A 15,916-nucleotide genomic window follows, 5' to 3' on the forward strand; every position below is an offset into this window, starting at 1 on the left:
TCTGTGTGCAAAAGCTACAGAGACAAGTCATTTCCTCTAAAAGACATTGCCCATTCACCTTGAATCCTGTATTGTTTTGCAGATATATATATATATCTTCTTATTATGATGCATTTTACCTTGTGATGTTCCCTGTGCTATGGCTTCCAGCATTACAAAAGCCATAAAAGCTAAGTGTTTTTCCAGCAGTATTTCTGATCTTAAAAGTAGATGCCCTGCATATAGCCTTGGTATACAGCAAAGCGTCTCAGGACTCTGCTTTTTACATGAAGGCAATCCAAACTGCTGCTACATTCTGATTTTCTGATGTCAGGAGTATGGATGGGGATTTTTCAGAAGGTTTAAAGCATTTTTTTTCTGGTTCCTTCAGCCCAGACTTTTGGAAGAGCTGCCCCCGCCCAACTGCCTCCAATCTCTCCTCACTTCCAATCCATCTCCCACCGATTCCACAGAGATCTTCCTGAAAACCCAGACCTGTTATTCCTATTCCTTTAGAAAGAAGGTCAACCTCCATCTGCTGTGGCTTCCAAAGCCTTTTCCTCCATTCCCAGGGCTCTACTCTACAAAATGCCCTTTTGTTCCAGCCATGCTGTACTACCTGACCCTCTGAATAAAACCCTTCACTCAAGCTTGGAGTCTGCTGTTCCCGCTGCGCAGAAGGCCAGTGCCTCCACTTAGGCCTCTTGAAATCCCACCTGTCCTTCAAAATCTACCTGAGTGCCAGCTACCTGCTGTGTGACTATGGGCAAGGCACTTAACCACTCTAAGCTTCAGTTTGCTCATCTTCAAAAGGAGGATTCAATCAAAAGATGTGTGAAAGAAGAGAAAATTTCAAAAAATAAAATGCTCAGACAGTAATTTTCAGCCCCCCAACTCAATCTTCTAAACAGCCTCCCCTCCCTTCTCATACAGAGATGATGGCACACTGTGCATTACTAGAGCTGAGAGTCATGTTCACTATCATCCCCTACAGAATAAGAGGAGGTCAAGGGGCTGCATCTGAGACATGCCTAGCACAGAGTAGCTCTGCAATGGACATCGGGTGAGGGGTCATTCATATCCTTCTCATTCCTAATCACATCCACAAAATTCACAGGCCAGTTGCTTCTGAGAGGTTGTGTCAAAATAAATGAACTTAGAGGTCAGAATGATCTAAACTTGCACCCTAGCTGTGCGACCTTAAGCAAGGCATTTTAAAATTTCTTGATCTGGAAAGTGAGGATGGTAATACCTCTATGGAAATAACCCTACTTCATGGGGTTGCTCAGAGGATTAAGAGTGAAGTACTACCATCACTATTATTAGGATGTCATCAAGCTTTTGGTTTGGGCTCTCCCAGCCATGGCAGACCAGCCAAGTGAACATCTGAGCTTAGTGGTTTTAAAGGTCTTGGGAACCGTGGCCCAACTGTCTCATGACCCAGGGCCACATTGTGATCTTCATGGGCCCTAGGTAATTTGGGGTTTATGGACCCCCCTTCGTCCATAAAATAATAAAATGAATTCTATTTTAGGATTGCGTTGGTATAAAGATGAATATAAGCCAGGCTGGATTCATTATTATATTTTGTGTATTATTGTATTCATTTTCTTCATTTAGAAAAAATTAAAATTAAAGCATTTTCATGGGGTCTTGAAATTATTGAGGACCCCGGGCATTGCACCTCCTGTGCAGGATGGAGAAGTCAGCCTAGCCTTCAGCCTCTGAAGTGACCTCTTAAGCGTCCGTTCAAACCAGGCTCCCTCTCACGGGTCTTCTCCAGCTACTTCTGGGGTCTTTGCACAAACTTGTCCTTCTTCCTGGAACGCTCTCCCTGCCCTTCTCCCTCTCGGCGCATCAGAATCCCCTTCCAGTACAGATCACTGTGCTCTACCCTCAGTTTCTGATCCAGCAGCCCCAGGGTGGGACCCAAGAATCTACCTATTTTTAACAGCACACAGGTGGTGCTGATGTGGACGGTCGTGGCTGGTCCCAGGACCACACTTGGAGAATAGCTGCTTTCGACGTCAGCTCCGCTGTCAATCTCTCTGGTTAGCCTTCTCTGATCTGTTTCTCCCTCACATGCTCTACAGGGACTAAGGACTTCTGCTTTATCTATGTAATTTTTTGATTCGTGTCTCTCTCTCCCATTTGACTGTAAGCTCTGCGGTGTCTTTTCGCTCACTGTGGAAGCTGCATCCAGCACAAAGTACGTGCTGGGTAGTCATGTGTTGACTGCTGTTCAGAAAAGTTGAACCAACTTGACCTCTTAGCAACAGTGAGTGCGAGTGTAAGAATCCTCTCAACTCACCAGCACTGCATTTTCACTTTTTTCTTTTTTCACAGTTGTCAATTTCAGAATGCCTCATTTACCTCCAGCATTTGAGCGAGAGTGAGAGCTACTTTGCGCGACCGGGAGGGCGCGGATTTTAAGCCCCACTAGCCCCGCCCTCACGTCTCGCCCCGCCCCGATCCTCGGCCTACGGCTCTCGGCTCAGTCCTGCTCTCGGCTCAGTCCTGCTTCCGACCCTAGACCCCGCCCTATCCCCGCCTCCAGCCACAGGCCCCGCCCCATACCCGTCCCCAGGCCCCGCCTCTCTCCCCTCACCAGGCCCAGAGCTGCTCTGCGCATGCCCGTCTGGGCGATTTCCCCGCCCCGCCCCCCACGGCCCTGGGAGGAGTTACCGGAAACAAACTTTCCCGCGGACGATGTGGCGACCCTGTCCTCCCCAGAAGCCAGTCAGGTAAAGCCTCCCCGGCCCTGGCACCCCGAGCCCTGCCTGGCCCGGCCTTGATCGCGCCGAGGCCGAACAGCTCGCTGGCCACGTATGACCGGCGCCTTTTGGCTACTTTTTGCCCAGCCCGCTTGCCCACCCTCCGAGCCCGCTCTCCGGGCGCTCACCTCTCTTGGCCGCTCGCAGGGTCCCTGGGCCTTCGCAGCTTCTCCCGCCATAAGACAGAGCCGTTTGTGGCCGTCGTGGGTGCACACCCTTTCCCCAAGGGCTTCCCTCTTCAGCTCACCCGGTCTCCGGAGTCCGACCTCAGGGACTGCGAGGCCGCGCCAGACAGCTCTGGGTTCAAGGTCGGGATCTTGGGTCTCAGTTACGTAACCTCTCCGAGCCAGGACGTGATCGTGTTTTCACCTGAATGAGAAAAGCATGGGAAGTAGGTGAGATGAGCCCATGCCCAAAATGGGGTGGCGGCTACTGGTTGGTGTTTTTATGGCGATTACCCCAAGGACCAGCCCCTGAATGGGGCCGTTTTTGCAGACTTTTGCTTCTGCTGGTCCCTCTGGTCAGTTCTGGGCGCCTCTTAAAAGCCACTTTTAAGTAGTCCCTCGCATTCCCGGTAGCGACAGTTTCCTTTTCTGGACGCGGGCCTGTGTGCAGGGGATGCACTCTGGAGTCCCCTCCAGTGCCCGCATTCCGTTTCTCTTTTCAGGCCATTTGGTCGCTTTTGACATCCACTGCTGTTACCCAACCACATTATTGAGCATCCTGCCTCGTAGAAAGAAGCAAAAAATAGCAAACATCTCTGGCAACAACTGCCTAAGGACTGAGACATTTATGATAACATGTTACCATTCCTTGGGCCCTGCGTGTCAGACACAGAACCATGTCATTTAATCATCACAGATATCTTCAGCATGTCACAGATGAGGAAACGGGGGCTTAGAGAGGTCGTTCCTAACACTTTGAAACCAGTTCTGCCTCACTTAAATACCCGATTTTGCCCCTTATGCAAAACTGCCTTAACCATAGAAAAGTTAAAATCAAACTGTTAGTTTCTAGGGCTGCCATAACAAAGTATCCCAAACTGGATGGCTTAAAACAACAGAAATGTATTCTTCCACAGTTCTGAGGCTAGAAGCTCAAAATCAAGGAGTCAGCAAGGCCATGGTCCCTCTGAAGGCTCTAGGGAAGGACTCTCCCTGCCTTTTTCAGCTTCTGGTGGCCCCAGGCATATTCCTTGGCTTGTGGAAGCATCACTCCAATTTCTGCCTCATCTTCAAATGCCTTTCTTCCCCATATATGTGTCTCTCTGTGTCGTCTCCTCTTCTTATAAGGACACCAGTTATTGGATTTAGGGCCCACCCTAATCCAGGATGATTTCATATCGAAATCCTTCACTAATTGCATCTGCAAAGATCCTGTTTCCAAATACCATCCTGTTTTCAAATAATGGTTTTTTGGGGGAGGGGACACTATTTAACCCACTTCACAAACCAGCAATAAAATGCTGCTGTCAAAAGGACCAAAACAGACCCGTAGTTACGGATTCAGGGCATCATTTGTGGTTATAAATCTAAATACTTGGCTTTTACTAAGTCACAGGTGGACCCAGCGATCTATGTTGTAACAAGACCTCTGCGTGATTCTGTTGCTGCTTAAGTTTGGGAACCACTGTTACAAGGCATTTGAAGACAAGGGTTTGATAATGTGACATAAGGCCCAGGTTAAGAGAAAGTCCTTAACCTTACGATGGTCTAACCTTACAGTGACTTGCTCTGCAAACCTGTCTTCCTGAATATTATTATGGATTTCAACATTGAGCTATTGCACTGTTGAAAGAATATTTACCATCATTTAAAATTCATTTAGCTTTTAAAGTGAACTCAGGTACGGAACTGTGTTCTTAGTAGTTTTTTGCCTCATTTTTAGCTTGCCAACAGTCACGTGATTTGGGTATTATTCCTGCTACCATATTATTAAAAAGTACACTGAGGCTCAAAAATGGTAAATGCCAGTACACACAACAAAGCAGAAACACTGTTGGGATTAGGAACTTTTTTTTTTTTTAGGAGTATAGTTGCTTTACAATATTGTGTTAGTTTCTGCTGTACAATGAAGTGAATCAGCTATACGTATACGTATATCTCCATATCCCCTCCCTCTTGAGCCTCCCACCCCCCCGCCATCACACCCATCTAGGCCATCACAGAGCACCGAGCTGATCTCCCTGTGCTACACAGCAGGTTCCCACTAGCTATCAGTTTTACACATGGTAGTGTATATATGTCAGTCCTAATCTCCCAGTTTGTCCCACAATCCCCTTCCCGCGCTGTGTCCACACATCCATTTTCTATGTCTGCCTCTCTATTCCTTCCTTGCAAATAGATTCATCTGTACCATTTTTCTAGATTCCACAAATGTGCGTTAATATATGATATATATTTTTTTATGACTTACCTCACTCTGTATGACATCATAACTCTGGTTACTAAACTGTTTGGTTTGTTTCCGTTTTTAGAAACAGTTTGATAGATGACGCGAAGGCCCGCTTAAGAAAACATGATGTTGGGACTAAATATTCTCACTTGATGTCTAACAAATTTTCCATCCTTTTACCGTTGTTGGCTAAAGAAGGAAAACTCTACCTGTTGTTCACCCTTCGGTCAGAGAAGGTAGGTAACAAAAAGGCTCCTTCCAATAAAGTCTCAGGACATGTGAAAACCCCAGAAATGCTGTCACTGGCACGTATTTTGAGGTTCTAGATTCTCAACTGTACTCTCAAAATTGTCATGTTTGAGAAGTACATGAAGCCACAGGATAACAGAGCTGTTGTGGAGAAGTTTTGGAAAGTAAAATAAGTAATTTAGCTAGCAAGTAATTTAAAATACTGTTAGGCCAGGGTTTCTTATCCAGCCATTGGCATTTGGGCTGGATAATTCTTTGTTGGTGGAGTTGCCCTGTGCATAATAGGATGTTTAACAACATCCCTGGCCCTCAACCCACTACATGCCAGTAACACACACACACACACACACACACACACACACACACACACACACACACACTTTTGTGACAACCACAAATGTCTCCAGACATTGCCTACTGTTTCAGCAGGGATGGGGAGGGGATAAAATTGCCCCCACTGAGAGCCACTGTTTTAGACTACTCCCACCCCAGGTATAATGTGAAAATTCTAGAGCACTGAAGTTGACAGCCTGGGCCCTAAGCTGGCTGCCTATATTCGAATGCAGAGTCTCGTTGAAGCTGTGTGACTTTGTCCTAATTATTTACCCTCTCTGTGCTGTAATGTCTTCACTTGCAAAATGAGGACAAGCTATTAGTACCTGCATCATAGGGCTGCTGTGAGGGCTTTACAGGGTAACTAATGTAAAACACCTAAAACAGCGCTGGCACTTGGCGAGGATTCAGTAAGTCTGAGCTGTCACCATTAGTGTCAGCACATGTGGCCTGAGTTTTTACGATAAATCGTTCTACTTTTAAGCAATGTTGGGCTTGGGAATGGAGTTCCCCTGGGTACACCCCTGGGTACTGTCACTCTCCCTTGCTATTGGGGGTACTTCTGAGGAAAAGTTGGGGAAGCAGTCATTTCAAAGTTATCCTAGTACAAAAAAGGAAACAGGCCACAATAATGAGAAAATAGGCTTTGTGAGAATAAGAAGTGTCCCTTGGGTGGGGTGAGGGGGAAGCTGAGGAATCAGCTGAAGTGTTTTGGGTTTGGCATTAGACACGTGTGGATTCTCTGTGGTCTGGGTCTGGCAACAATGACATAAACACATGAGATGATGAAGATCCAAGTTCCAAGGGGAGGTACTCAGTGGGAAGCAGGGACCAGGGTCTGTTCCCAGCTCTGCCAAAATCACGGGAGAAGCTCTTAAGTATATTTTTAATATTATCAGACAGACAGTAATGTAGAAAAATCTAGAGAACCCCAAAATGGGTCTCGGTTTCACTTGGAGTTGCTTTGCCTGTTGATTGTTATGTAAGAATCATCTTAGACCATAAATTCTGATGTGCAAAGGTCACATTTTTTTTTCAAAGAAGTATTTCAATCTAATTACATCTGACTTTAGGCCCTATTTGGCTGTGGGAGTAAGAAATTCCCTGAGGCATTACTGGAGCTGTGTCCCTCCCTGGAGTCATATAAGCAGGACCCCAGGAGACAGACAGACAGACAGATGATAGATAGACAGATAGATAGATGATAGATAGATAGATAGACAAATAGATGATAGATAGATGATAGATAGATAGACAGGCAGACAGATAGATGATAGATAGATAGATAGATAGATAGATAATAGATTATAGATAGGTAGATAGACTATAGATAGATAGATCGATGATAGATAATAGATAGATTATAGATAGACAGATAGATTATAGATAGATTATAGATAGATGATAGATAGGCAGGCAGATAGATGATAGATAAATAGACAGACAGATGATAGATAGATAGATGATAGATAGACAGACAGATGATATACAGATGGACAGACAGATGATAGACAGACAGATGATAGGTGATAGATGATAGATACATGATATACAGATAGATGATAGGTGATGATAGATGGATGATAGATGATAGGTGATGATAGATAGATGATTATAGATAGATTATAGATAGATAGATGATAGATATATAGATGATAGATATATAGATGATAGATGATAGACAGATAGAAGGACAGATAGACAGAAGATAGATAGATAGATGATAGAAAGACAGATGATAGGCAGATAGATGATAGATAGGAATATATAGCTGATATATATAGATACAGATATCTGATATAGATATAGACATCAGAATATATATCTGTATCTCAGAATATATGTATCTCTATATATATCTGAATCCCTTTGTTGTATACCAGAAACTAACACAACATTGTAAATCAACTGTACTTCAATGAAAAAACATATTAACAGTTTTTTTCTTAAGGGTTAATTTTATATTATGTGAATTTAACCTCAATTAAACAAACACTTTAAACAACAGTCACTTATAGAACTGTTCTGAGGACTCAGTGAAAAGAAATCCACGCGAAGCAGCATGCCCAGAGCATGGCAAGCACTCAGTAAAGATTATTGATGACATTGCTGTTTTCATTCTCCTTTTGTTCCACTTTTTTCCCTCATCCATGTAAATTTGTTTGTGTGTGTACGGTATCTTTGGAGGGCAAGGAGAGAAAAATCAGAAGTGAGGGTCGTTCTCCAAGTTCATTTTTTAAAAGGATTCAAGGAAAAACAAACTTTTCCTTTTGGTCTTATTCCCACTTATTCCCACAAGTGTGGGAATGGTCTCTGGCACAAGATAGAAGTTCAGCGCATACTTATTGAGTGAGTGAACAGTACCAAACCTGGAATCGCACACTGCAGCTCTTTTCTTTCCATATGCAGCTGAGAAGGTCACCTGGAGAGGTCTGCTTTCCTGGAGGCAAGCACGAACCTACAGATGCGGATGACGTGGCCACGGCTCTCCGGGAAGCCCAGGAGGAAGTGGGGCTGCATCCTCATCAAGTGGACGTCACCTGCCGCCTGGTGCCAGTGCCGTTTGATGTAAGGCTTGGGATGGGACTGGGTTTCTTAGACTCTCATGAGCTCACAGTGGACACATTATCTTCAGGATTCCATGTTTGGCCAAACATGACCCTCAAGAGTGCTGTACCGAGTCAAGAGACCGGTTCATGTGTGGACTTTGCCCCTTGTGAGCTGAGAGGCCTTAGGCAAGCCCCGCTTCCTATATGGGCCCCTCCTTCCCCATCCAGAAATGAAAGGGCTGAACTCCATCTGTGGTGTTCAAACCAGGGGCTGTGGAACCCTGCAGATGCCTCAGAATTGTTTCATTAGCATTCAGTTCACATTTCTTTTTCTCCAGTATGCAAGTATGCATTTATTTTGAGAATTCTCTTGAAACAATAATACACACTTGAGCATACCAGATTTCAGCCCCTCGAGGCCACCAGGGTATCATTTTTGCCCTAAGGATACTCATTTTTGCACATACCATTGAACCAAGTTTCTCCCTGTCACATTAATTGAGCAGAGTATCCTGAGATCACTAGGGAAGCTGTTTAAAAACAGTTACTGGGGCTTCCCTGGTGGCGCAGTGGTTGAGAGTCCGCCTGCCGATGCAGGGGACACGGGTTCGTGCCCTGGTCCAGGAGGATCCCACATGCCGCGGAGCAACTGAGCCCGTGAGCCATGGCCGCTGAGCCTGTGCGTCCGGAGCCTGTGCTCCGCAACAGGAGGGGCCACAACAGTGAGAGGCCCGCATACCGCAAAAAAAAAAAAATAAAAAATAAAAAAATAAAAAAAAAAAAAAAAACAGTTACTGCCTGTAACTGCATTTCTGTGTCAAGCAGGATTTCCTTGATAGTGTATACCAAGCAAACAAACAAAACAACAAAATGAATCCTGGGGCTGAGATAACCAGACCTTATTTCATATGAACTGAACACAACAGTTTCATTGTTTAAACACTAATTGACTTTAGAAGGAGTAAATTTGAAGTTGGATAACAGCGTTGCTTTATCAGTATAACATTATTCATATAAACTTTTAATTTTAGAATAGTTACAGATTTACGGAAAAGTCACAAAGATATCAGAGAGTTCTCGCCTACCCGTACACGGGTCCTCCCATTATTGACATTGGACATCGCTGTGGTACGTTGGTGACAACTGAGAAACCAGTGTTAGTACGTTACCATTACCTGCACTCCACTCTTGTCTTCTACTAGTTTTTCCACTCATGTCCTCCTTTCTGTCCTGGATGAGATCCAGGACACCACGTTGTGCTTGGCTGTCATGTCTCCTTATTCTCTGATCTGTGACAGTTTCTTAGCCTTCCATTATTTTCATGACCTTGACACTTTTGAGGTGTACTGGTCAGGTATGTTCTAGAATGCGCCTCAGTTGGGGTTTATCCGATATTTTTCTCCTGGTTAAGCTAGGGTTATGGGCTTGAGGGAAGGATGTCACAGAGGTGAACTGCATTCATCACATATCAGAGGTAGGTGTAAATTTTTTTATGTTTTAAATAGTATCGGGCTTCCAGGTGAATTTTTATGTCAAAGGAAGAATCCCACTGATACCTAAAAATTAGAAAACCAGATCGCCCTTTGTGAAGATCGGTGGTGCTGAGGTATGTCTTAGTTGGGTCCATTTTAAAATAGAAAGGTCACCACTCAAGGGAGATTTAGTTTGGAAGAAGCTAATGGCAATAAATGCATCCTCGATGAAAAAGAAATGAGACAGAGAAAAGGAACATGGGATTAGGACAAGATACGTGTCAATTACTTCCTCTTCAACTGTGTTTTCTACTGGGAGCCCTTTGCAGAGGATGTCTGCAATCCCCCAGCACATCTTAGGGAATGATTTTAGAACTCTTGAGAAAACGCATAATGGTTGTAAGTTCCCAAAGTAAGAGTAAGTCCATTTCCAAGGTCCCCAGCAGCTACTGAGTTCTGCCCTTGACGGGATAGGATACAACAGTCTTCACAGGTATTCATGGGTCTTCAGGAAATTTCTGTGGACCAGACACTCTCAGAGCAGCAGTTTTCTAAGGTGACCTGCTCTTGATATAATGCTAATCACATCAACAAGAAATTAGAATGAACAAAGGCTTTCAAGAAAGGTGTACTGTGTTTAGAAGCGCTAGTGAGGGTCACTTTGTTTTTTGGACCTTGCAGATCTTTTAAATGTGCTACCAAAATGCCATTTATGTAATGCTTAGAAGCCTAATCTAATCCAGTGGTTCTTAACGGGGGGTAATTTTGTACCCCAGGCAATGCCCGGAGATGTTTTGGTGTGTCATTGGCTTTTACCCACACCCGGCGTTAACCCTCCCACGCCTTCCAGCCCCCAACCTGCTTGTCCTTTTGTCATACACTTATGAACTTCTCTCTGCAAAGGCCTTGGGGGACAGTTCTCCTTTTTCTCTGTACGTGGCCCATAGCTGCCAGCTCGATCCTTTTCTTTGCCTCCCAAAGGCCCAATTCCTGTAACATTCCAGTGGTGTATCCTGACTTCCGGGCATGTTTCTAATAGCCTGCAGCTTCTTCCAGGGGCCCTAAAGCCTGCCTCACCCTATGCCCACAGCAGAAGCCTGTCTCCATGGCATTTCGACTCGGCAAATGGCCAAATTCAGAGTTTTATGGGTCCTAGGATGTCCGCCATGCATCCCCTTTTCCTCCCTGCCAATTCAGATGCCTGTGTCTCTGGAGGCCGGATGTCCAGAGGGGCTGCTTCACCCATGGATTCCCACAGTCTCTCTTACTCGTCTAAGCTTGAACCATGTTGAACGTGCCTGACTCTGCCTCTGAAACATTCAGTCTTCAACCGTGATCGCCTTTTGAGGCTTTGATTTTTTTTTTTCCCCACCGATTTCCTCAGACTCTGACGTGCCAGTTTAAGGGCCGGCACTGCCATGCAGAGTCACTGTCCATGCACCTACCTAACAAGTATGGCCCTCAGTCCTCGGGAGGGGGTGAAATCTGAGCTGCAGCTGGGAACTCTCCCCCTTCGTATTGCAGCCACCCGCTGGTGGGCCGTCTCGGAGATACGGTGACACGTGTTTGATAGAATTGGAGTGGGTGGGCAGCAGGCCCGGGGTCGAATCCTCCTTTCTGCCGAGTGTTAGCTGGATGTGACCGAGGGCAAGTTTTTTCTTGTCCAGTTGCCATTGTTCAAAGCTTCCTCGTGGGCAGGTGGTTGTGAAGAATCAGGGGGAGGGTGTTGGATTCTAGAGAAGGTTATGGTCTTGGAATGGAAGTAGCGGCCACGGATGCGTGCCGAGGGATACTCCAGGCTCTGTCCAGATGCCTTCTTAGTCCTTTTAGGCCGTGTTTCTGGTACACACACCGGCAGCTTTCTTCCAAGACCCGTGCCCTTGGACTGCTGGAACCACCTCCCCTGGTGCACAGAGAGCCAGCGCTGCCTTGATTCACTTCCAGCCGGGCAGGCCTCAGCCAATGACTGAGCGGCATGAAAGCCCAGCCCCCTCATCTCGCGGGACAGACTCGAAGGTGTGCTCTACACCCCACAGGTCCCCGCAGCATCCTTGCCCGGCTTTCCCCCACCCGTCTTTCTTCCCCGCTCCCTTCCTTACCACTCTCTCCTGGGAGCACTTCCTTAAGAAATCACTTGCATCTGAGTCTTCATTGCAGAGGCCGCCTTTGGGGAACCCTGGGAGGGACAGAAGAGGCTGAGCCTTCGCACAGGGCCAGGCACCGTGAGGGCTGCTGCTGGAACAAAGCCTCTGCCCTCTGGCAACTCATGACCCCAGATTTCCCACCCTAAGGATGTCTAAAGTCTGTGCTCCCATCCTCCGCTCCTGGTCCAAATGCTGACTTTCATCGTTAATTTGGTTAATGGTCTGAGTCACACTGGTCTTTTTTTTGCCTTCACCATGTGGCATGTGGGATCTTAGTTCCCCGACCAGGGATCGAACCTATGCCCCCTGCATTGAGAGCATGGAGTCTTAACCACTGGACCGCCAGGGAAGTCCCAGGCCTCACGGCTCTTAAACATGCTTTAGCTGTCCTTCCTCAGAATTTTCCACAGGCCTGTTTATCCTCCTAAAGAACCCCAGCCTCACAATGTATCCCTGGATTTTCCCACCCACTTCCTCTTAGGAGTTCTCCCAGGAATTCCTGATTCTTCTTACTTTCTAATTCAAGATCATGCAGCCCTTATTAGCTCCTACACTAAACTCCAGGCCTCCCCCTCAAGATTTTCAGTAGAATCTTTCAGTTAAGAGCACCCTACATTCATTTCAGCACAGTAGTGGTTGTAAAGAGAAATCCCCCCCCCACTTATAAACATATATGTTATGTAAAACAGTATACACACACGCACACATCTATATAAAATTTTCCATAAATGGGAATATGCCACAATTAATATGATGTCACTTTTCTATTGATAAGATGGCACGTACTTGTCTATACTAATAAGGAAAGGCATCTATCACATGCTTTTTAAGGGCTGCATAGTACCCCATTATATGGATATAGTCGTAATTGATCTACCCTAAATATCCATCCATTGAGCAGTGACAACTTTAGTTTGGGACTCTTGCAAATAATGCTCCAGTCTTGTACGTTTATCTTTTCTCACTGGGAGGAATGTATCATACAGATGTACTCACACAAAAGCAATTTCAGGGCTAAAGGGAGCACATTTTTATAATATTACTAAATCTCTGTTCCAAAAGATTGTACCAGTTTATGTTCCCCCAAAATATCATTTTCAGACTCATCTAAGATGCTGCCTCAGGTAGGGCACAGACCACTCCCATTTAGGGGGACATAAAGTTTACTTATGGAGCAAGTTTTATATAACTGACTGCTTTGGCCTGTGAGCTTAGCTTATGTAGAAGTGGCATGCTTTTAACCATGCTTTTTTTGTGTGTGTGTGTGGTACTTGGGCCTCTCACTGTTGCGGCCTCTCCCGTTGTGGAGCACAGGCTCCAGACGCGCAGGCTCAGCGGCCACGGCTCACGGGCCCAGCCGCTCCGCGCCATGTGGGATCTTCCCCGGACCGGGGCACGAACCCATGTTCCCTGCATCGGCAGGCGGACTCTCAACCACTGCGCCACCAGGGAAGCCCAAACCATGCTTTTTTTGAAACAGTATGTCTTCACTTCTCAGTTTGTATCTTTTGTGTTTTGCTTTCAGAGAGATACATTGATAACCCCTGTTGTAGGATTTATAGACTCCAACTTCCAGGCCAAGCCTAACCCCGATGAAGTTAAGAATGTGTTCCTGGTGCCTCTGGAATATTTCCTGCATCCCAGTGTCTACCAGCAGAGTCACCTTACGCGCTCTGGTCATCATATTATTATTCACTGCTTTGAGTACACAAATCCTGAAGACGGTGTGACTTATCATATCTCGGGAGTGACTGCAAAATGTGCCTTGTTTGTTGCCTTAATTATTTTGGGAAAAAAACCCTCCTTTGAGGTTGAATTTAATCTCAACGATCTGATGTCATCCTCTGAAGAGTCTTCACTGAAGCTTCATAAACATGCTACAAGCAAGTTATGATTTATGAGACAACACCCAAATAACTCTCTAAGAGGTGTTTGTGTGGGCTTATACACAGAAAAACAATAATGCCAACTGTTGGAATTTGACAGGTACAAATATGTTTCCTGCAATATGAAGGTAAAAACCTTGCCTTTTTTCCAGTTCCTTTCTACTATCTGAAAAAGCAAAAGTCTTTAAAAAGTAGAAAAATGGGGACTTCCCTGGTGGCGCAGTGGATAAGACTCCATACTCCCAATGCTGGGGACCCGGGTTCGATCCCTGGTCGGGGAGCTAGATCCCACATGCGTGACGCAGCTAAGAGTTCACGTGCTACAACTAAGAAGCCCACCTGCCACAACTAAGACCTGGTGCAAGCGAATAAATAAGTAAAAAAAATTAAAAAAAAATTTTTTTAAGTAGAAAAATGTGTTTACACTGTTGCATAATTTCACCCACAGTATATTTAAGAATGCTTTCCTTACACATGTAAGAGAAAGGGTCAGGCACACAGCAGGCACTTAATAAATATTTGTTAAATGTATGATCTTGTGGCATGCATCTTGTCTGTAGGAGGTAATACCTCTATCTGTCATTACATGTGACAGAAACTTCTGACCAGCCATCAAAATCCATCCTCCTTTTCTTATTTGGCAATAGAGTTGAATCTGAGCCCACAGCTGCCCAGGTAGAAAGAGCATTACCTAAGTTCTGGTGCAGTTAAATGTAGCTCTGAAATTTAATTTAAGCCAATGGGATGTGAGTGAAAATTGTCCTTGCCAGTCATCTCCAATTTAAGGGACAAGCCAGGTTCCCTGGATTCTCTTTCCCTTTTCCATGATTTATCTGCAACTGAGCCTTGACTACACAGACGAAGATCATTCCTGCAGGAAAGTTAGAGCCAAAAGATGGTAAGAGCTCGGATTTCTGAATGAGTCTGTCGAGCAAAGCAACCCACCACCCCGGACTGTTCACTTGGGACTGTTACATGGGAGAAAAATAAAATGCTGTCATTTCTGCCACTGTAATTTGGGGTCACTTTGTTACAGCAGAGCGACAGCCCTAATAATACACCATAACACTTGAAAATGGTTGGATGGATATTCACGCAAACTTGAGGTGTTGCCAGCAATTGGAATTCAGGATGATCTGCATTTAATGTATGAGTTCTGGGACATGCACGGGACAACTTTAGGTGCTGGTGGGCTTTGGCAGTCATCATCCAAAATAACTGAAATGAAGGAATATGAGAGGCCTGCAATCAGGAGAGAGAACATTATCTGTCTTAAGATGATGGCAGAAAAACACTGATTTCAAGCCCAATCCCCAAATCAAAAGCCAAAGAGACAAACGTTCTGAATCACATGCCTTGAAATCTACCACATCTTCACATGGGCATGGCCATATATCATGCTTTAGAGTTAGCAGGGATTTCTTCGTTTAATTATGGTATCAGCCGTCCTGCACCAGATGAGGAGCGATGGCGGGGGGGGGGGGGGGGGGGGTTCTTGAATAAAGCCACATAACCTCAATTGTATGATGGCACTTTCCCATTTTCCTGAGTATTAGTAGATTTTTAGGAAGCCAGACCTTTTTTTTTTTTTTCCCCCTGGTACGCGGGCCCCTCACTGTTGTGGCCTCTCCCGCTGCGGAGCACAGGCTCCGGACGTGCAGGCTCAGCGGCCACGGCTCACGGGCCCAGCCGCTCCGCGGCACGTGGGATCCTCCCGGACCGGGGCACGAACCCGCGTCCCCCGCATCGGCAGAAGGACTCTCAACCACTGCGCCACCAGGGAAGCCCGAGACCATTTTTAGTAAGACTGTGTTGTAGCTGAAAACGCGGTGCCCACAGTAAACTCATCAGTGAGCCATGCAACTGTCCATTGCTGCTGAGTTTTGACTTTCCGAGAGCTGTCAGAGGGAAACACTTGCTCTGCTGCTTTATGCCCATAAGTGTTGAAATGGTGCAAATCTGGCTCCAACCACGAAAGCAGATGGTGGGTGAGCTTCCCCATTAACATTCTGTAACTAGCCCTGCGTGAACAGGCCTGAACTGTTTCTGAACAATTTTGGAGGCATTTGCAAATGTGTATTTACAGTCTGACAGCGGTGTAATTGCCGGGTAGATGGTTGACCTCTCTGGCAGTGC

At 45.6% G+C, this 15,916-nt stretch overlaps 1 protein-coding gene across 1 annotated transcript; it reads left to right on the top strand.

Annotated features, from left to right (window-relative positions):
- The first annotated feature begins 2,650 nt into the window (after positions 1–2,650).
- NUDT7 (nudix hydrolase 7) lies at positions 2,651–14,173 on the top strand. The gene is made up of 4 exons (XM_059045100.2): positions 2,651–2,723; positions 5,230–5,383; positions 8,139–8,297; positions 13,420–14,173. Exons 1-4 carry the CDS (start codon positions 2,689–2,691, stop codon positions 13,786–13,788), a joined length of 717 nt encoding a protein of 238 aa, XP_058901083.1. The 5' UTR covers positions 2,651–2,688; the 3' UTR covers positions 13,789–14,173.
- Positions 14,174–15,916: the final 1,743 nt, after the last annotated feature.

This window comes from Kogia breviceps, chromosome 18 (genome assembly GCF_026419965.1).
Source record: "Kogia breviceps isolate mKogBre1 chromosome 18, mKogBre1 haplotype 1, whole genome shotgun sequence".
NCBI lineage: Eukaryota > Metazoa > Chordata > Mammalia > Artiodactyla > Physeteridae > Kogia > Kogia breviceps.